Source organism: Mesocricetus auratus, unplaced genomic scaffold (genome assembly GCF_017639785.1).
Source record: "Mesocricetus auratus isolate SY011 unplaced genomic scaffold, BCM_Maur_2.0 Super-Scaffold_100003, whole genome shotgun sequence".
Lineage (NCBI taxonomy): Eukaryota > Metazoa > Chordata > Mammalia > Rodentia > Cricetidae > Mesocricetus > Mesocricetus auratus.
Window position 1 is genome coordinate 49,875,856 of NW_024429188.1, and position 22,065 is coordinate 49,897,920.

Here is a 22,065-nt window from a genome sequence, read left to right on the forward strand (position 1 = left end):
GTATCTCTCGAACAAGTTATATATTGTTTTTATTCAGAAAGAGAAAAGCCAGGGCATAAAGACAGTCATACTTAATCTAAACCAAAATCTACAGTATAAATCGAAATCCTGTAGCTCAATGTGTAGCATTTGGTACTCATTGCATAGTCTTCTGGCTCCAAAAGACTAAGTCAGTACTGAGGGACTAGGAACTGGACACATCCCTAACAGACAGGCAAAGAGGCCACAGATCTCTATAAGAAAGATAGCAAATTCCCCACTTCTTCCACACTCTCCTGACCTGAAACAAAGACTAGGTAGGCTCTTTCTCCCGCCAGGAGGGGTTCCCTTCTGTCTGACTAGTCCAGACTGGTCAAATGTGCTGAGGGTCTTCTTTAATGTTTCCCTGAAGCTCTGAGCCTACTGGCTCCTCTTTCTTTGTCTAAGTTGATCAATTCAAAATTAGGGGGAGAGGGACCGACCCTATATCATCATAAGTGCATGTTTATCTGAGGCTGTGGTCTCTCAGTTCCCCTTTATTTAAGCTAACCCAAAATTAGGAGAAGGGGTCCCATCTCAGGCCACCAAAAACACTTAAAACCCCCAGCCCCAGAATAAAAATGGGTTTTGGTTCCAAAGTCCCTTCTCTGCTGGGACTCTTTCCTTCCTCTATGTGTGTGAGTGTGTGTGTGTGTGTGTGCGCGCGCGCGCGGACGTGCACGCTTCTTCACTTTTATTTAATAAAGTTCATTAACTGTGCCTGCTGTGTCTATGGGTTTTTCTTCCTGCCTTTTAATTTTTTAATTGGTGAAATACAATCAAGACCCCAACCATTTCTCCAGCTGTTCTGTTCGCAGCACATACACCCTAAAGGGACAGTAGCCCACAGTCCTTGCCCTTCTCCATTCCCTTTGGTTGGTACCCTTAGATTACATTCTTAAAGTTAGCCACCTAGGTCTAATTCCCTTATTTGGTCACTTCCTCCTCCTGAGGCTGACCACCAAAGTCCATCATCAGAAGCCCCTTTTGGTTCACTTAATTAACATGCCAAATTAAAATTAAACACCTCGCCGGGCGTTGGTGGCGCACGCCTTTAGTACCAGCACTTGGGAGGCAGAGGCAGGTGGATCTCTGTGAGTTCGAGGCCAGCCTGGTCTACAGAGCGAGTTCCAGGACAGCCTCCAAAACAATACAGAGAAACCCTGTCTCGAAAAACCAAAAAAAAAAAAAAAAAAAAAAAAAAAGATCTCTCTGTGAAAGCGGGTGTTTGGATGTGGTTTTGCCTAATCCAGTGGGGATCTACAATGAGTCCCTGCTGTGCTGGCATCCCCTTTACAATTTACCTCAGGGACTTAAGCTAGTTCCTTTTCACACCTGCCACTGTCCTGGAATAAGGTTAAGTGCCCCTTGTGTTTCTCCACATAAAGAACCCTGACCTGATATTGGTGGCACACATGGTTATGCCAGCACTCAGGGGGCAAAAGCAGGAGATGGATCTCTGTGAGGTCGAGACCAGCCTGGTCTACATAACAAATTCCCAACTAGCCAGGGATGCACAATGAAACCCTGTCTCAACAAAAACAAAGCTAAACAAACAAAAAACAAAAGACTAAAGGAAAACGGAGGCAGGAAGCTTCCGCCCTGAGGAAATAGCAGTGAGAGACCATGTGGAGACAGGGTGAAGTGTGAGAATTAGTAAGGGCTTTGTTAAGTCAGTCAGGAGAATGAATAGCACTCAGATATCAGGAAAGACAAAGGAAAGGGTATATACTGGGTAACTGGGTAGCTTCTTATCAACCTGACACAGACTAGAGTCTTCTGGGAAAGGGGAACCTCAGTTGACAACATGCCCCATCAAATTGGCCAGCAAGCATATCTCTGGTGCATTTTCCTCATTAATGAGTGATGTAGGAGGACCCAGCTCACTGTGGGCGATGCATGCTATCCCTGGACATGTAGGAGGTCCCCAGCACACTAGGCTATGGAGGTTCTGAGTTGTAAAATCAAGTTGCAGCCCAGCATTGATGGCATACGCCTTTAATCCCAGCAGAGGCAGGCATGGATCTCTGTGAGTTTGAGGCCAGCCTGGTCTACAGAGCGAGTTTCAGGACAACCTCCAAAACACTACAGACAAACCCTGGGGCGGGGGGGGGGGGTGACACAAGTTGTAAAAAAAAAAAAAAAACAAATGGCAAGTTGAGGAAGCCATGGGGAACAAGCCAGTAAGCAGCTTCACGGCCTCTGTGTCAGTCAGCTCCTGAGCTGGCTTCGCTTCATGATTGATAGACTCTATGCTGTAAGGTGAAATAAACCCTTTCCTCCTCAAGTTAGTTTTGGTCAGCATTTTACCACAGTAACAGAAAAGCAAACTAGAACAGAAACTTGTACCAGTACTGCAATTGCTGTGACAGACTTGCCCATGTTTTGGGAAGGATTGTAGTAGTGGAACTTTGGTCTAGAAGAGCTGCTGAGTGTTCATCGCTAAATGGGCTGTTCTGTAGGGTCTTGGAAGATAAGATTGCTCAGAGGAATGCTAAAGATGAAGGCCTGGCTTGTGAGCTGCAGAGGGAAGTGTGAAAGTGCCTAAAACAGATGAAATAAACCCTTATTTCCTGCATGGCTGGTTTTTAACCGGACTCAAGCTAAGGCCCTCTGGGAAGAGGGAACCTCAAACTGAGAAAATGCCTCCATTAGATTGCCTGTAGGCAAGTCTGTGGGGCATTTCCTTGATTAAGGATAGATGTGAAGGGTCAAAGCCTGAGGTAGGCTGTGCTTCCTCTGGCCAGGTGGGCCTGGGTTGCCCACCTGGCCAGAGGAAAACAGGCTAAGCAAGTCATGGGGAGCAAGCCAGGAAGCAGCCTCCAGGCCTTCTGCTTCAGTTCCTGCCTCCATTTTCTGCCTCAAGTCCTCTTCCAACTTCCCTTGGTGAGGGAGAGGGACTACAGAATTGTAAGCTGAAACAAACCCCTTCCTCTCCAAGTTGCTTTTAGTCTCGGTGTTTTATTACAGCAACAGAAAGCCCAAGATGCTTTTGTTTAGTGTTTTATAGCAATAGAGAGCAAGCTAGAACTGGGGAGGATTGCAGAAATGCCTGCCCAGGGAAAGCCGTCAGAGAGCAAGCAGTTAATATGGATGAGTTCCATATGCCTCTTGATTTTTAAGTGTCACTAAGAGCACATTCTGGCCGGGCATTGGTGGCGCAAGCCTTTAATCCCAGCACTCGGGAGGCAGAGGCAGGCGGATCTCTGTGAGTTCGAGACCAGCCTGGACTACCAAGCGAGTTCCAGGGCAGCCTCCAAAGCCACAGAGAAACCGTGTCTCGGAAAAAGAAAAAAAGAAAAAAAAAGAGCACATTCTGTATGCCAGAAGGGCCAGGGGAGCAAAGCAAGCCTCCTGGGCTTGGCAAGCACTAACTGGGAAATCTAATGATCTGTCCAGTCAGTTGGGAGGAAGAGTCAGTAAAATCTCTAACAGTGAGAAACTAAGGAGGCCCAGTACCTGAGCCAGAGGCAGTAATAGGTCACTTCCCATAGCCCAGTGAAAGGAAGGGCAAGGAACAGGCCTCTCCCCACCAATATATGTATGTGCATGTATACACATATATGCATTTAGTGTATATATGCATGTATATGTGTATATATAGATATATGTGAACTAGATCACAGACATTTCCTTAGCTTTTCATCCAAGCTTGGGGGGGGCGAGACTAGGCACCAGCATTTCATTTTCTATTTATTTATTTGTTTGTTTGTTTATTTAGAGACAGGGTTTCTCTGTGTAATGGTCCTGACTGTCCTGGAACTCATTTGTAGACCAGGCTGGCCTTGAACTCACAGAGATCCACCTGCCTCTGCCTCCCAGGTGCTGTGAGACAGTGTTACACCTCTATAGTACCCTGAAGGCCCACAGAATATCCTAATGTCCCATTGTCATTCAAAAACCTTAAAACCACTGGTGCTAGCCAGACAATGGTGGAGCACACCTTTAGTGCCAGCACTTGGTTCTCACTGCACCCTCCAACCTACCCCATCTGCAGCCCACCTATGCTCTAGAAGCAGTGCTAGAACACCTAACAGCCTATACAGGTCCACGGGGAAGGAAAGCCGGGTCAAAAGTGAAGTATGGCACCTTTGGAAGGTGTGCAGGTCGATTATAAAACCTGGTAAGTGGAAGAAAATAGAGGCAACCCCTCCCCAATATTAGGAAGTTCTCAGACATTGTCTTCACAGTTCTAACCTAGCTCAGAGAGAACTTAGGCACCAGTATTTTCTAGGTTCTTCAACCACTAACAACTTTCAAGGTGTGACAGAATTGTGACCTTTTCTATCCTCACCACCCCAGAACCCCCATGCTACCCTCACCCTCCATCCCCAGCCACATCCTCCTATCTCCCTCCACCCCACCCCAATCCTCCTCTCTGTGTCCCTCAAGCACTACTTCAAAATCAAATGTTAAGACAAGGTAAGGTTAGGATAGGTGGTTTCATTTAGTTTGGTTTGGAAGAAGGATTGTAGAAGCAAACCTCCACACATACCCCAACAAAAAGAAAAATAGGTCGTGTTTTCTTTGTGCTTCCAATCTAGCTGAGGGAGAGTAAGTGTCCGTGTTTTCTGGGCTCCCCGGTGAATGTGAGCCTTTAGGATGCTTTAGGACTGCCTTCTTCAGTCATGTATTCCCCAGTTGGCCCCATCGCACACAATTGAGTCCCCACCCCGCCATCGGTGCTCTCCTAGTGCTGCACAGGATGATAATGGTCTGTACTGTATGTAGGTTTGGATGGAAAGTCAACCTCCCCGGTGAAGGCTTCGTGCTTTTATAAGGTAAAAACTAGTACCTGACTGACCCAGTGAAGGAAAGAGTATAGGTCCAAGCCCTCTTCTTGTTTTGTGCATCCATTCTAGCTGAAGGAGAATCTAAGAGCCAGTATTTTCTAGGAATTCCAGTGAGGATGGGACTTTCAGATACTCTGGAGTTGGGACAGTCTCTCTCCTCAAACTCCCAACCTCCCCTGTATCCAGCTCCCTGAAGCCAGATGACCAAGAGCCCGCCTTCTGGGCTCCACAATTCCTACTGGGAAGTCTAAAGATCTGCACAGGTCTCTGGGAAGGAGAGTCACGTTCCACAGTGAGGCCTGATGACCTTTACAAAGTGGGGTTTTCCACTAACTGACCCAATACAAGGAAAAGCTGAGGAGCAACTGACCAGCACAAAATAGTAACTAGAAAGTAGCATGGTAGTGCACTCCATTAATGACAGTACTCAGAGAGGCCAAAGGCAGAAGGATGGATCTCTGTGAGTTCGGGGCCAGCCTACTCCATACATCAGTTCCAGGTAGGCGGGGCTACATACTGAGAGTTTGTCTCAAGAAAAGAATATGTAGAGCACAGATTCTTTTAGTGCTTCTAGAGTAGCTGAAGGAAAATCTATGTGCTGTTTGGTGTTTTGTAGCATCGTCCCAATGAGGGTAGGGATGAGGCAGAAGCCTGGTACAAGGGTGTGACAATCTCATCTGACATCACACTGCCCCCCTCCAGCATACCATCTCAACTTCCGGTCCCCCAGACCTGGGTGCCACCACGCACCACACCGCACTCTCCGGTTCATTCCCCCCACCTTCGGTCCTCTGAAAGTATTGCTTGGAAATCTGAGGATCAGTGCAGATCAACTGGAAGAATCGAGTCAAATTCTGCAGTGAGGTGTTGCTGGTTTTGTAAGGTAGGGGGTTCAATATTTGATTCACTAAAAGGAAGAACACAGGACAGCCCACAGGACAGCGCTAACTAGATGAGCCCTTTTCTTGCCACTTGCAAGCAAGCTGAGGAGAACCCTAGCAGCAAGTGTGTTCTAAGCCCTCTAATGAGGAAGCACCGTTAGGGCAGGTGCTACCAAAGTGCGCTATTCTCTGGTTCCCGACCTACCTCTCCACCCATCACCACCATTATCTTACCCGCTGCCCCACACAACCCTGCAGCTCCTGCCACCAGCCCGACCCATTATGGAGCTCATTCCTGCCTCATGCCCACTGCTCACGAGACCCACCCACCCACACCTTCCGTGCCCCTCAAGTACTGCTGGGAACACAAACATTCTGTGTCAGTTGGTTGATAAGGCAAGTCCAGCCTCTGTAAGGTAGGAAAGTTTCAGTATCTGATACCTTCAAAGGAAGGGTATAAGAGGGCCTCCTCTGTGCCCCCCCCTGCTCCCACCCCCCGCATCAGCTAAATCTCAGATATTCTCTTAGTGTTTCCTACCCCCACTAAGAGAGAACCCAGACGCCAGGTTTTTTGTGCCCTCAGAGGATAGGGATAAGGGGTACCACAGACAGCGACCTTCTCTCATCCTACACCTCCACAAGCTTCCTGCCTGCTCCCTGCCTGCTCACCTCCCATGGTCCAGTACCCAGCCATGGTACCCTCCCAACACCACAGCTGGTTGACCTGTCCTCCTGTTCTATACAAGAAGTGCCGCCGGGGGAAAGCAAGCTCCACGGTGGTGGGTTGGCGGTGAGTTGGGGGTGGAAGCTCTGTACCTGACCCAGTAAAAGGAAGCATGTAGGACCTACCACCTCACCCCAATACTAACTAGATCACCGAGCTTTTCTTAATGCTTCACCCTAGCTAAAGGAAAACTTAGATGCCAGCATTTTTTCTAGGACCTCGACGGAGGGTAGGCCTTTCGGATACCATGGAAGTGTGACATTCTCTGCTTCTACCTAGTCCCAACACACTGGGCTTTCTGGCCCTGGGTCCTGGCCCTCTTACTTGGGCCCCACCCAAGCCCCACCCTCCACCTCATCACAAACACATTTGAGAGGTTATGATGCAAACTTGAAGCACTACCCAAATCCTCAGGCCTTCATTCATAGCAGCCACCTAGACTTGGCTGCCAGCTCCTCCACCAGGTCTCCCCCAATCCTCTACCCCAAAACAGGAACCTAATCCCACAACCATGTCTGAAGAGCAAACCCCCCAGACATCTGAAGCAGAACGTAGCACAATGGATTTCCCAGAATTTGAAGATGAAGAACGCTGGTTTTTCAAAGGTAATTTTCGCTTCCTAAAGGATGGAAGTGGCCCTTCTGGGCCTGAGCTCAGAATTTCTTTCAAATTCCCCAGGAGCAAAAGGAAACCATCTCCTATCTCCCCAGTTTTTTTTTCTCATGCTACCTCTCCCCTGATTTCTAAGTAATGTCATCCTAGGATCCTTAGTTTTGTATAAAACTATCAAACTAAATCAGGGATTCCCTTTGACTGGAGGCAACCAGAATGATGAACAACACAATCTTTTATGGACGAACTGATCAGCATTACATACTAAATCATGTGGAACCACAGTTGGAGACTTTTGGAGAGGAGCGCCCTTACCTACATTAGAATGTCCCAGTGTAAACTGGTAGCTGCCATCCCCTTCCTACTTTCTCCTAGAATGTGGGTCATCTGGCAGTGCTCCCCGATCAAATTGAGGGACCCATTCAACAACAACAAAAGCCCTATAAACAGACATTTAACATATACTTTGGATTCACTTTTTCACCTTAATAAAGTGAGCTGGACCTGGGCGGTAGTGGTAGTCTAGCATTCGGGAGGCAGAGTCAGGCGTGGATCTCTGAGTTTGAGGCCAGCCTGGTCTACAGATCGAGTTTCAGGACAGCCACGGCTACACAGAGAAACCCTGTATTGAAAAAAACAAAACCAAATAAGCAAGATGTGATGGCACACACTTTGAATCCCAGCATGTGGAAGGTAGAGGCAGGTGATCTCTGTGGGTCTGAGGCTAGCCTGGTCTACATAGAGAGCTCCAGGCCAGCTAGAGCTACACTAATGAGACTTCCTCAAAAAAAAAAAAAAAACAATAAAGTGACTTAACCTTCTGATGTAACAGGCTCACCTGCACACTCTTGTTTCTGTATCTTCTAGAAAACACAATGATAAACGTGGAGATATCTTCAAAGTACTTTGACTTTTGAAGTATTAAATAGGAGTTTTATTTGCATTTGGGTGTGTGTGTTTGTTTGTTTTTTTCTTTTTCTTTTTTTCCTTTTTTTTTTTTTTAGTTTTACAAGACAGGGTTTCCCCGTGTCTTTGGAGGCTGTCCTGGAACTCACTATGAAGACCAGGCTGGCTTCGAACTGGCGGAGATCCGCCTGCCTCTGCCTCCCAGGAGCTGGGATTAAAGGCGTGCGCCACCAACGCCGGGAGTGTGTGTGTGTGTGTGTGTGTGTGTGTGTGTGTATGTGTGTGTGTGTGTGTGTGTGTGTGTGTTTTAATCCTCATTTTGCCTTTTTTTTTCTTGTTTCATTCATAGTGTTGGGAATCAAGCCAAGGCCCTCCTTAGTACTTGGTAAGTATTCCCTAAGCACATCCTGGTACTTTTGGTTGTTTTGTTGTTGTTGCTGTTGTCATCATGATTTTGGTTTGGTTTTGTTTTGCCAGTTTAAGCTTTTTATTTAACAAACTGTTAAGCCCTCATAGGAATGAGGCAGCAGCTCACATTCGTTCCTGTTAGCTCTCACAAAAGTGCTTCTCTGGGTGGAACCCTTCAGATGACATCAGGTACCTACCTCTCTGCTCAGCACCCCCCCTTTTCAGCTCATTTTCCTTCATCTGTGTCAAGAAACTAACTTGATTCTTAAAGTAATAAACATGCTCAATACACTCATTAATTTAGGTGCCAAAGAATTTTTGCAAGTTTACTCAGAGTCAAAAGAACAAATGAAAATAATGTTTTTCTTGGTATATATGAATACAAATTTTAAAGATTTTTTTGTCTTTATTTTTTGTCTTATTTTGTTTTTTTTGTTATTTCATTTATGAATACAAATTTTAAAACACTAAAGTAGTGAAGGACAAATTTTTAAAAATATTTTGTCTTCTTTTATATCCTTGGCAGTTTAAAGGGTCCAATAGTACTACAAGTCCCAATCCCAAAATTGGTATTGTTACTACCTCTCCTCCAATTATTCAATAGGCTGTTAATAAAATATCTGCTGTGTTTGGGTTTGGCAATGTTATTCCACATGTTAGGGTCTCTTGTCCCAAGCAGTTTAAGCCCAAGAGGACTTCCAAGCCAATTCCTCCCCTTCCTACCACCTTTTGCTTTATATCTGCATTTTCACACTTTATTTTTCATTACAGATAATGGTACCAACAAAAAGCAGGAAGATGAATCACTGGGGTAAGTTGTGCAACATTTTATTCACATTAACAATTGTCATCTTTGGCCGGGTGTTGGTGGCACACGCCTTTAATCCCAGCACTCGGGAGGCAGAGGCAGGCGGATCTCTGTGAGTTCGAGGCCAGCCTGGTCTACAAAGTGAGTTCCAGGACAGCCTCCAAAGCTACAGAGAAACCCTGTCTCAAAAAACCAAAAAAACAAAACAAAACAAAACAAAACAATTGTCATCTTTGTGTGTGTTGGCAGCTGATTTCAACTCAAGTGAACAAGAAGTACACCCCAGACTACCTTCTTACATGATTTGATGAGCAGTACATAAATGTACACTTCCATGGGACATTCTAGATCAGTAGTGGGAAATCACCATACTTTTCCTAAGAGAAAAGAACCTTTGGTTTTATCACTGATTGAAACTGGTAACATGCTATGTCTTTTTTTTTCCCTCAATATATGTTTTTATTTAAATTAAAAACATGCATGCTTCACATGTCAATCCCAGCTCCCTCTCCCACACCTCCTCCCTTGTCCCTCCACCACCCCTCCAGCCCCCCCACCCCATCCCCACATCATTCCACAGGGAGGGTGAGGCCCTCCTTGGGGGCATCTCTAAAGTCTGTCATTTCATCCAGGGCAGGACCTAGGCCCTCCCCCATGTGTCCATGCTGAGAGAGCATCCCTCTATGTGGAATGGGGATGTCTTTTTTTTTTTTAACAGTGCTACTGTAATAGGACAGAAAAGCTTTCTTTGGATTTTAATGTTTCATGGGGTTCTGAAGCCCTCATTATGAACATGGTAGAGAGCAATTTCTCTTTTGTACTCGGTTTTCAGTGGGGATCCTTCCAAGGCCAGGTGCACTCCAGTTGCTAAGGCTAGTGAATGAGGTACAGTGTCTCAGAGAACTGCTAAGTGAATTCCCAGAAACTCAAGGAGGAAACAGTTTAGATGTAGCTTAGTCTCAGAGACTATTTAGTGATGAGAGCAGAGGGTGGGAGGAGAACAGCCACACCTACTTGCAGAAGCATGGATTGACCTGCCTAGAGAAGCACACATTCTCCATTGCACATAGTCTAGGGTCATGATCTCAACATAGTTCTAACGCCAATGACCACTGACAAATCTGTTTCTGCTAGGAATATTGGCAATCAAACTTAGGCTAGTAATTGTGACCTGAACCCAAAACAAGAACAAACTGGATAAAAACCCCAAACTGAAGCTTTTTAAAATGTAACCCATAAGGAAAACCAAAGTGGACAGCAAAATACATAAATCAAGTGAACCAGTTAAAACCACAACAATATTTGGGTCAATTAAACTAGAACCAAGCACAGTCAAAACAGATGTATCTCACTATTTCAGTTTCTTTTTTTTTTTTTTTTTTTTGGTTTTTTGGTTTTCAGGGTTTCTCTGTGGCTTTGGAGGCTGTCCTGGAACTCGCTTGGTAGTCCAGGCTGGTCTCGAACTCACAGAGATCCGCCTGCCTCTGCCTCCCGAGTGCTGGGATTAAAGGCATGCACCACCAACGCCAGGCTACTATTTCAGTTTCTTAATCTATAAAATAAAAAAGTTGATCTAGATGACACCCTTCAGCCTCAATATCCTGTCCAGTGTATTTTCTGAATTCATAGTTATTCAGTCATTTGGTTTTAGCCCCAGATTGTACTTTAGTTTTAATGCTTGGGTTTCTTAATTGAATGTAATCTGGTGTTGAGGTGAAAAACTCTCCAGTATGTTGACTATTGTGATATTTTTGTCTGTAGCCACACTGAGTCATTTCTTCACCTGCAAGGTATTCTTCAAGAGAATAAGATCAACAGTACGGATGACAGCTACACTTGCCAAGCTGTAAGTGAACATCAAATGGCAAGGGGGGGTGGATTCTATTTTGGGGGAGGTTGGGTTTTTTCTTTGTCTTTTTTTTTTCAGTTTTTCAAGACAGGGTTTCTCTGTGGCTTTGGAGACTGTCCTAGAACTCACTCTGTAGACCAGGCTGGCCTTAAACTCACAGAGATCTGCCTGCCTCTGCCTCTAGAGTGCTGGGATTAAAGGTGTGCGCCACCACCCAGCTTTTGGGGGGGGTTGATTCTAAACATGCTAGAATAGATATGGTGTTAGAATAATGATGTCCACTGAAAACTGAACCACACTGTGAATGTATTTAACTCATTAGTTAATTATGGTCAAGGTCACTGAAATATTCTAGAACCAACTCAAATCCCATCAGGGTATCTGGTGCTTTCATTAATGTGAACAGTATACCATTATAAGAACACTGTGCCCAAGGCCCATTTCCTCAAAAGTTATCAAGGTACCCACTTAATGATGTTGATGTGGCAGAGGGGCAGTGGTCAGGTTTTAAGGTACAAATGTTTACTAAACTTGATCCTAACTTTATTTTCATCATTTAAGACTATCAACTATAGGAAACAGTAAGTCAAAAGTCCTCCTTTGATGGCCAAAAGTTCTGTCTACTTCATTTTGACATTCCCCTGCATCTTTATCACTCCATAGGCATGTACTGAAGAGGATGATGAGACCAACCACAGTGACAGCGATATGGACGATAATGTGAAAGTGATCATTGGCAACATAAAAACAAACCCTTCCATGTATATGTATGTAACATTAACTGTCCTTGGGTTATGGGACATCCAGGGAGGAGAAATATAATGGGAGTTGCCTCTTCATTAACTGTTCATAACCTTATCCTTGGTATCAGCTAGAAATGTAGGAATGTGATGAAGTCTGTAGTGATAACTTTCCCTACACCAGTCACAATATGCTCTAGCTACTTTTATAGAGAACATTGTTTTCACTTCCTCTGTTTTTCTTTGTCTTTCTTTTTTGTTTTTGTTTTTTTCTTTTTGGTTTTTCGAGACAGGGTTTTCTCTGTGTAGCTTTGGAGCCTATCCTGGCACTCACTTGGTAGACCAGGCTGGCCTCGAACTCACAAAGATCCACCTGCCTCTGCCTCCCGAGTGCTGGGACTAAAGGCATGCGCCACCAACGCCGGCACCACTTCCTCTGTTTTATGAACCTTTTCTTACAGACAATTTTGCCTTTGTGAGCATGGTTGTCTGCTGTAGGAAATCAGAGAGTTCAGTGGGTAAAAGAGCTCCTAAAGCAGCATCCTAGAAATCTTTCATGCTTTGTTCTCTTAGTACTGTTTTTTTTTTTTTTTTTTGCAAAGTGCTAGTGGAGGCACACATTTGATATCCCACTTTTTCCTTTAAAATGGAGAAATAGGTGAGATAGTGCACACTTTAATCCCAGCACCTGGGAGGCAGTAGCAGGAGAATCTCTGTGGGTTCTAAGCCAACCTGATTTATACAGTAGCTTGGTTTGCCTCAGCCTCCCTGAGCACTAGCTGGCCTTGAGCTCCAGTCAGCCCTGCTCCACCTCTCCAGTGCTGGGACTGCAGTTTGTCACCACATTCAGATTTCTTTCTGGAGAGCTTTTGTAGAGCCTGATGTACAGAGTGCCTTCCAGGACAGTTGGGGCTACATAGCCCATCTCAAAGAAGGTGGGGGGATAGCCTGCCTGCTTTTTGCCTGGATAATTGTTCAAACTCCCCACCCCCAACTCATTTTCAGGAAGACCAGTAGTAGCTCTAATGAAACCTCCAGTCCTTTCTTTAGTCTTTTCTGTTATACATATCAGTGAGTTAGAAAAATGCAAATTTCGCCGGGCATTGGTGGCACACGCCTTTAATCCCAGCACTCGGGAGGCAGAGGCAGGCGGATCTCTGTGAGTTCGAGGCCAGCCTGGTCTACGGAGTGAGTTCCAGGACAGCCTCCAAAGCCACAGAGAAACCCTGTCTCGAAAAACTAAAAAAAAAAAAAAAAATCACTTTCTAAGCCGGGTGTTGTGTTGGTGGCGCACACCTTTAATCCCAGCACTCGGGAGGCAGAGACGGGTGGATCTCTGTGAGTTCGAGGCCAGTCTGGTCTGCAAAGCGAGTTCCAGGACAGCTTCCAAGACAATACAGAGAAACCCTGTCTCAAAAAACAAAAAAAAAACAAAAAACAAAAAAAGAAAGAAAAGAAAAATGTAAATTTCACAACCCCATTCCTTTTGGTAAGAAGGCAACCTTTCTTAGTTCCAATATGAATGGGCCGTACATATGTTTATGTGTGTGCCTGAATGACTCTTGTGTCTCTCCAAAGGGTTGGTGCCAGCCTATTGGCAATCAATTTCACTTTCTCTATTCTAGGGAAATGCTCAATAATCTGAACTTGAAAGCTGAGCAAGATGAGGAAAGAACTGCATCAGGTATCTGTCTTGTCCTTTGGATTCTTATGTACTGCGTCCTTGTAGCCTGATAACCATACAAGGAAAACACTTACATTCATAAAAAATAAAACTAAAAATACTTTTTTTTTTTGGTTTTTCGAGACAGGGTTTCTCTGTGGCTTTGGAGGCTGTCCTGGAACTCGCTTGGTAGTCCAGGCTGGTCTCGAACTCACAGCTTGGTAGTCCAGGCTGGTCTCGAACTCACAGAGATCCGCCTGCCTCTGCCTCCCGAGTGCTGGGATTAAAGGCGTGCGCCACCAACACCCGGCTCTAAAAATACTTTTAAAAAACTAAAGACATTGCAAGCCAGGTGGAGTGGTGCATGTCTTTAAGCCCAGCACTCCAGTACTCAGAAAGTCAGGCAGGTAGGTATCTGTGAGTTCAAGGCCAGCCTGGTCTACAGAGCAAATACCAGGACAGCTAGGACTACATAGTAAAACCCTACCTAAACACTAAATAAATAAAAAACTAAGACAGTCAAAGGATAATCAGGATGTAGCCCACTTGGTAAAATACTCCTTGCATGCATGAAGCCCTTAGTTCCATTCCTCAGCACTGTAGAAGCAGAGCATGATGTAACCCCAGCATTTGGAATATAGAAAGCACCCTACCTCATTCCAAGGATAACCTAGGCAAGCAAGGAACATCTAGGGTAAGGAAGAGGTTCAAGCAGTCACTATTCCAGGCTTCACACTATGCCTTGACCACAGGGGATGACTCCAAGCTCAGGGACTGTCCCTGGTAGTATAGTTCCTTTCTCACTCAGACATCTCCAGAAAAGTACCCCTTCTCTCCCCTGTATTAACCAAGTCCAAGGCGCTAGAATTTGGGCAAGGAGGAGCCCCTGTAGGCTGGTCCAGCTAAGATTCCCGGAGAGCAGGTGAATTTCTTCACCAGAAGGGACTGGGTTGGGGGTAGTAGTTATCAACAGAAAGAGAACTGGAAGGAACTGGGAGCATCTAAGGCAGTTCAAGTTTGGAGGGTCTTGGCAGACATGTTCAGACCCCACTAAGCTGCATTGTTATCCAGATCCTGAAACCGGAAAACCCTGAGGCATTATAATCATAAAAGGAATTCACAACAGGGAGGTAGGCTCTAAGGAAGGGCTGAGCAGAACCTTACTATTTCTTTTTTGTTTTGGTTTGGTTTTGTTTTTTGTTTTTTGTTTTTCGAGACAGGGTTTCTCTGTGGCTTTGGAGGCTGTCCTGGAACTCGCTTGGTAGTCCAGGCTGGTCTCGAACTCACAGAGATCCGCCTGCCTCTGCTTCCCGAGTGCTGGGATTAAAGGCGTGCTCCACCAATGCCCGGCTAGAACCTTACTATTTCAACCCCTAACCAGTCATGCTCCTAAGAGCCCACCTCTTAGGCTCTGGCTTCCAGAACAACTGAGTTCTGAGTATACAGATTAGACCCACTGACCCCCACACATACTCTGTGTTCTTACTGAACAGAATGGAGGGAAAAGGAAATGGTATCGCCTATAAAGAGCTACAACCATGATGCCCCAAGTTTGGTCCCCGGCACCAGAGTCAAGTTGCTTACAATCACCTATAATTCCAGCTCCAGAGGACCCTCCTCCCCTGGCCTCCTCTGTAAGCACTAACACTCCTGCATGTATACCCACACAGAGACATATAACTTTTATCATCTAAGCCTGAAATTTGTTAATTAAATCAATGTGACTTCTCTGTCATAAGTTTGTCTTTTTTTTTTTTTTTTTGGTTTTACGAGACAGAGTTTCTCTGTATTGTTTTGGAGGCTGTCGGTCCAGCAGCCTGGCCTCCAACTCACAGAGATCCACCTGCCTCTGCCTCCCGAGTGCTGGGATTAAAGGCGTGAACCACCACCGCCCGGCATAAGTTTGTCTTAAAAGCTGAAGTTACACATTACACAAAGGGAAAAGTTGTCTCTTTTTTCTCGAGACAGAGTTTCTCTGTGTAGCTCTGGCTGTCCTGGGACTCATTCTATAGACCAGGCTATCCTCACAAAGATCCTTCTGCCTCTGCCTCCCAAGTGCTGAGATTAAGGCGTGTGCCACCATTGCACAGCAGGAAAAAGATTTTAAAGTTCCTGTAGTGTCTTCATTCCCTCATAACATCAAAACTACAGTTTATAAGGCAACGTCTATAGGTGAAGAAGGAAACAGACACTTAAATGTTTAACATTTCATGTGTTGGCGTGTGTACACAAGTGCATGTTTACACACAGGTTTGATGGCAAACACCTTTATCAGCACCGCATGACACATTTTCATTTAGGCATCTTATACAACTGAAATACTGATTTTTGCCTTTTAATCATCTGGACAGTGGTGGCACACACTTTTAATCCCAGCACTCAGAAGGCAGAAGCAAGCAGATCTCTATGAGTTCCAGGTCAGCCTGTTCTACAGAACAAGTTCCAGGACAGTCAGGACTGTTACACAAAGAAACCCTGTCTCAAAAAACTGGGGGAGGGGGAGGGTGGAGGTGGGGAGAGAATCAGCAAGAGTTGATAGTCCTTGGTAGACCCCTTCTAAAGATGTACACAAGGGAAGCATTACTGGAAAATAGAAAATAACTGAAATCCTTTCTTCCACAGATAATGCCATGAATCCAACTGAATAAATGAGGATCGGAAACACCTACCCTCATGCATAAATGCAGTTGTAATGAAAAAAAAAACCAAACTTGTTTTTAAAGACAATGGCACCATCTCTACCCACCTACCTGAAAGCAAATCCATACCAAACTACTGAAACAAATGGAAAATACTTCATTTGAGACCAGCTGTAAATTGGGAAGCTCTATTGAGTCTTGAATATTTCACCTTGAAAAATTACCCCCAAACAACCTAAAACCATCTACACTCCACAGTGAACCAACTACGAAAGTTTGTTGCCCATTGTCAAATAAAATGTTCTCTGTGTTGAAACCTTTGAGTTCCTGTGTGATGGCTTCTTAGCCATTGCTGCTTCCTTGCCATGCTAGTTGCCTCATTTTTCCCCTCCCTCCCTCCCTCCCTCCCTCTCTCTCTCTCTTTCTTCCCTCTCCCACCCCATTTTGTTTTTTGAGACAAGGTTTCTGTGTAAGGGAACCTTGGCTGTTCCAGAACTCGCTCTATAGACCACGTTGGCCTTGTCTGCCTCTACCTCCCAAGGACTGGTATTAAAGGAATGTGCCACCATACCTGGTTTATTTGCAAGCTATTTATTTATTTATTTATTTATTTATTTTGGAGACAGGGTTTCTCTGTAACAGTCCTTGCTGTACTGGAACTTTGTAGACCAGGCTGGCCTCAAACTCACTGAGATCCACCTGCCTCTATCTCCCAAGTTCTGGGATTAAAGGCATGTATCACTACAGCCCTGCTGTAAGTTCTTTATAATAAAGTTTTTTTCTGAGAAAAAATTTTATTGACTTTTAATAAAATTCATTTGCCAGGAAGGATGATCCCATCATACTTCTGCTGGAACCAGCACATAGCCTCTTCTTTGCTGATTCTGTCTGTCCTGGGCTTCATGTCTGCAATGCTGAAACCTGGCCTACCCAGCACCACATAGAAGTCCAGGCCACAGATCCCAATGTTTGGGTCATATTTGATGCCCAGATCAATGTGTTCTTGAATACCAAAGCCAAAGTTTCCAGTATCTGAGAAATTATTTTTCCATAATTCATACTCCCACACCTTCAGGCCTTTCTCCAGAATTTCTTCTGCCTTGGCTCCACAAACAGTGCAGTGAACAGTGATCTTTTCATTTCTCCTGGTGCCAAAAGACCTGACAGTGTATCTGGCTTTGGAAAATACAGGTGTCTGGCCTGTGAGCTGCTCCAACATCTTGGCTGCCCTGGTCATTCTGTCTCTACTCTCCCAAAACAGATATTGAGGCAGAGCTTGCAGATGTGAAGTTGCTACATGGGCTTCTCCTTTTCACCCTGATCTTGCAGCATTATGGGGAACCTTGATAGTCCTTGGTAGACCCCTTCTGAAGATGTACACTGCCGCCCAGCAAGAAGTAACATTTTTTAAATGAAGCTCCCAGGTATGGTGGTGGTAAAGAAGATGAATCTTTCTGAGTGCCAGGCCAGCTAAGGCTTTATACTGAGATCCATGCCTTGAAAATGAGTCAAACAAAAATTAATACATAAACAAATAAATAAAAATACACAAATGAATAGCAGATGAAGAACATGCCTTTGGAAGCCCACAGAATGGGAAAAGATATTCACTAACCCCATGTTTGACAGAGGGCTGATCTCCAAAGAGCTCAAGAAGCAAGTCTCCAAACACCAAAGGATCCAATTAAAAAGTGGGGTACAGAACTGAATAGAGAATTCTCAATAGAGGAGTCTAAAATGGCTGAGAGACACTTGAGAAAGTGCTCAACATCCTTAACCATCAGGGAAATGCAAATCAAAACAACTCTGAGATACCATCTCACTCCTGTCAGAATGGCTAAAATCAAAAACACCAATGACAGTTTATGCTGGAGAGATTATGGTGAAAGGGGAACACTCCTCCATTGCTGGTGGGAGTGCCAACTGGTTCAGCCACTTTGGAAATCAGTATGGAGATTCCTCAGAAAAATGGGAATCAGTCTACCACAAGACCCAGCAACTCCACTCTTAGGCATATATCCAAAAGATGCCCATTCACACAACAAGGACGTCTGTTCCACTATGTTCATAGTAGCATTATTTGTAATAGCCAGAACCTGGAAGCAACCTAGATACCCCTAAATTGAAGAGTGGATAGAGAAAAATGCTGGTGCATTTACACAGTGGTGTACTATTCAGTGGGGAAAAAAATGGAATCTTGAAATTTGCAGGCAAATGGACAGCACCAGAAGAAACCATCCTGAGTGAGGTAACACAGTCACAAAAAGACCAACATGGTATGTACTCACTCATATATGGATTTTAGAAATGACTCAGGGAATACCAGACTACAATCCCACCATCAGAGAGTCTGGGAATCAGGTAGGACCCTAAGGTTCTAAGAGGGATATGCATGGTACCCCAGAGAAGAGGAATGAGGCAAGATCTCCTGAACAGATTGGGAACATGGCGAGAGGTGTGGGGGGGAGCTGGGAAGAAGAGAGGGGGAGAAGAGGAAGAGAGAGTAGGTCATGGGGGAACAGGAAGGTTGAGTGGGGGGTAGAATAGGGGGAGAACAGGATGAAAAATACCATAAAAGAGGGAGTCATGGGTTAGAAGACAGATCTGGTACCAGTGAGACCTCTAGTGATCTAAAGGGATGGCACCAACTGGCAATCTAAGCAATAGTGGAGAGACTACCTTAAATGCCCTTCCCCCAATAATGAGATTAACAACTACCTTATATGCCATCATAGAGCCTTCATCCAGTGACAGACAGAAGCAGAGGCAGACACCCACAGCTAAACATTGAACTGAACTCCTGGAACCCAGTGACAGAGAGAGAGAGGAATGATGAGCAGAGGGGTCTAGAACTGGCTGGTGAAACCCACAGAAACAGCTGACCTGAACAAGGGAGACCACACCCCCTGAATGTGGGTGTCAGCGAGGAGGCCTGGACAATCTGTGGGGCCTTGGGGGGTGGATTGGTGTTTGTCCCACAGTCAGGGATGTTCCCTCAGCCTGATCTCTTGGGGAAGGACTTGGGCCCTGCCCTGGACGAAATGGCAGACTCTGGGGATCCCCCACGGATGGTCTCACCCTCCCTGAGTAATGGAGTAGGGATTGGGTGGGAGCCTGGGGGAGTTGGTGGGAGGGCATGGGAGGAGGGGAGGGAGAGGGAGCTGGAATTGACACGTGAAGCAAGCTTGAAATAAAAAAAAATGACACCCCCCCAAAAAAGAACATGCCTTTGAAAGATTAAAAAAAAGAGGGCCGGAGAGATGACTCGGTGGTTAAGAGCACTGGTTGCTCTTCCAGAGGACCCGGGTTCAATTCCCAGCATCCACATGGCAGCTCACAACCATCTGCAACACCAAGATCTGACACTCTCACACAGACATACATGCAGGCAAAACACCAATGCACATTAAATAAATAAATACATAGACAAATAAATAAATAGATAGATAAATAAATAAGAAAGATCCAGTCATGGTGGTGCCTACCTTTATTTCCAGCACTCAGGAGGCAGAGGCAGGTGAATCTCTGAATTCGAGGCAGGTCTGCTCTATAGGGCGAATTGCAGGCCAGCCAGGGCTACACAGAAAAACCATGTCTCAAAATAGTCTGGAGATAATTGCCCTGACTAGAATATTTAATATTATTAAAATGTTTGTACTGCTCAAAGTGATCTCAATCATACCTATTGCATGAAATAGCAAAAACAATTATAAAAATGCATATGGATGCCTAAAGGCCCATGAACAGCCAAAACAATCCTGAAAAGAAACAAAGATGAAGGTATCACACTTCCTGATTTCAAAATACATTAACACTATTTAAAAAAATATGGTGCTGTTATAAGTCTAAACTTTCACTAGTGGAGCAGAAACACTGGAAACAATGCTATTCATATACAGTCAGCTGACCCTTAATTGGGACTCCATCACACATTCAAAATTGTGTTAAGGGAGCCAGAGACTGTGTTAAATATTCTTACTACATTAAAATAAACCCAGGTAGGTAAACTTTCTGAAGGTCTAAATCTGCTCAGCCAAGAGTACTGGAAAAGTTGGATGTCTATATGCAAAAGAATTAAAATGTACCCATGTCTTACACTGAATTACACCAAACAAACCAAAAAAAAAACCCCAGCTCAAATGTCAGTCTGGCATGGTTGTATACACCTGTAATCTTGGCATTTGAGAGGTAGAGGCAGGAAGAACAGGAGTTCAAGGTCAGGTTTTGCTACATAGCAAGTTTGGGGTCAGCCTGGCTTACATGAGACCCTGTCTCAAACAAACAAAACCCAGGGTTGCCAAGATGGCTCAGTGAGGGAAGATACCTGCTGCCAAGCCTGATGATCTGAGTTCGATCCCTGGGAACCATGTGGTGAGAGAAGAATACTGTCTCCTGAAAGTACTGAGTACTGTGACGTATGAGCGGACTGATCTCTGTGAGTTCGAGGCCAGCCTGGTCTACGGAGTTCCAGGACAGCTTCCCGAGCTACATAGAAACCCTGTTTCGAAAAACAAAAACAAAACAAAATACTTAAAAGCAGGGTGACAAATACGTCAGCAAAGCATTAGGACATGAGTTCAATTCCCAGTACCTCTGTAAAATGCCAGGTATATTGCTGTTTGCCTATAATACCAGCTCTGAGGAGATAGGAACAGGTGAAACCTTGGCACTCACAGGCCACCCTGCCCAACACAGTTGGTTAGCCCCAGGTTCCAGTGAGAGACATCAGATCCCCTGGAACTGGAGTTACAGGCAGTTGTGACCTGCCACGTGGGTGATGGGAACTGAATCTGTGTCCTCCTTCGTGGAGCATTTTTGAAACAGGGTGATGGCACACACTTTTAATCCCAGCACTTGGGAGGCTGAGGCCAGTGGATCTCTATGAGTTCCAGGTCAGCCTGGTCTACAGAGAGAGTTCCAGGACAGCAAGGGCTACATAGTGAGTTTCAGGACAGCCAGAGTTGTTACACATAGAAACTTTGTCTCAAAAGCCAAAAGAAGAAAAAAAGAAAGGGGGGAAGGAAGGAAGAAAGGAAGGAAGGAAGGAAGGAAGGAAGGAAGGAAGGAAGGAAGGAAGGAAGGAAGGAAGGAAGGAAGGAAGGAAGGAAGGAGAAATGGTAAATGACCATTTTGAGCAAGAAAACACTAGTGGTGTCTAGGCTGTCCTGTAGCATGTACAAAACAGAATAAAAGATCATTTCCCACACAGAACCCTCCATTTTCTCCTTTCTATTAAATTCATAGTAAGAAACAAACATATAAACATATAATAGAGTAGGGTGCAGCCATGAATCACTGTGCCTTTTCTACAAAACCAAATTTAAGAATTTTATCTTCTGAGGACAGAGCAAAACCTTGAAAGTTGTTTCTCACTGTTACATGTTACCATGGCCCTGCCCACCACTGCCGCCATTAGGCTGTAGTTTTGGCATCCGTGCTTACACAGACGACTTGCAAGCATGTAAGGTAGTGTGTGTACACACATGCACACAACACATACTTCTCAGCTTCTGGTAGCTTTCTGGTGAGAAGCAGTGTTAATGCATAGGAGAGTTGTGCACAGGGAAACACCTATGTGCCCAAGAGAACATACACACAGGAGTGATTGGGTGGGTGCTTGGGATCACTTTATAGAAACCTCCTCTTGAAATTCAAGAACTCATCTGATCTCTTGAGGAATTCATTAAATCCTTTTAAAGACACTACTACTGGTCAACACCAAGACTCAACAGGAGAATTGCTGGAAGTAAACCATATATTTATACTATAAAACCAAACTTGGTGTAGTGGCACACACATTTAATCCCAGGGTTTGGGAGGCAGAAACAGGCAGATCTTAGTGAGTACAAGGCCAACCTTGTCCACATAGTGAGTTCCAAGTCAGCCAGGACTACATGGTGGGACCCTATCTCAAGCAAAAACAAATAAACCAAAATATATAACACCAATGAACAAAGGATATCTTTGGAATCCATTATATCTTATTTCTCTTCTTAATGTTTCTTGTTTTCAGTGTCATTCATC

General features: G+C 44.8%; 1 protein-coding gene and 1 pseudogene across 2 annotated transcripts; one reads left to right on the forward strand and one right to left on the reverse strand.

Annotated features, from left to right (window-relative positions):
* Nucleotides 1-2,801: 2,801 nt before the first annotated feature.
* On the forward strand, nucleotides 2,802-16,095 carry LOC110339857 (testis-specific protein TSX-like). Of its 2 annotated transcripts, none has more exons than XM_040743841.1 (8): nucleotides 2,802-2,928; nucleotides 6,910-7,021; nucleotides 8,284-8,319; nucleotides 9,114-9,153; nucleotides 10,912-10,996; nucleotides 11,663-11,766; nucleotides 13,365-13,423; nucleotides 16,025-16,095. In XM_040743841.1, exons 1-8 carry the CDS (start codon nucleotides 2,815-2,817, stop codon nucleotides 16,048-16,050), a joined length of 576 nt encoding a protein of 191 aa, XP_040599775.1. In that variant the 5' UTR covers nucleotides 2,802-2,814; the 3' UTR covers nucleotides 16,051-16,095. The 2 variants fall into 2 exon arrangements, with proteins under 2 accessions (XP_040599775.1, XP_040599776.1); XM_040743842.1 differs by lacking the exon at nucleotides 2,802-2,928 and adding an exon at nucleotides 5,526-5,694.
* A 760-nt stretch (nucleotides 16,096-16,855) lies between these two features.
* LOC101838379 lies at nucleotides 16,856-17,373 on the reverse strand (annotated as a pseudogene).
* Nucleotides 17,374-22,065: the final 4,692 nt, after the last annotated feature.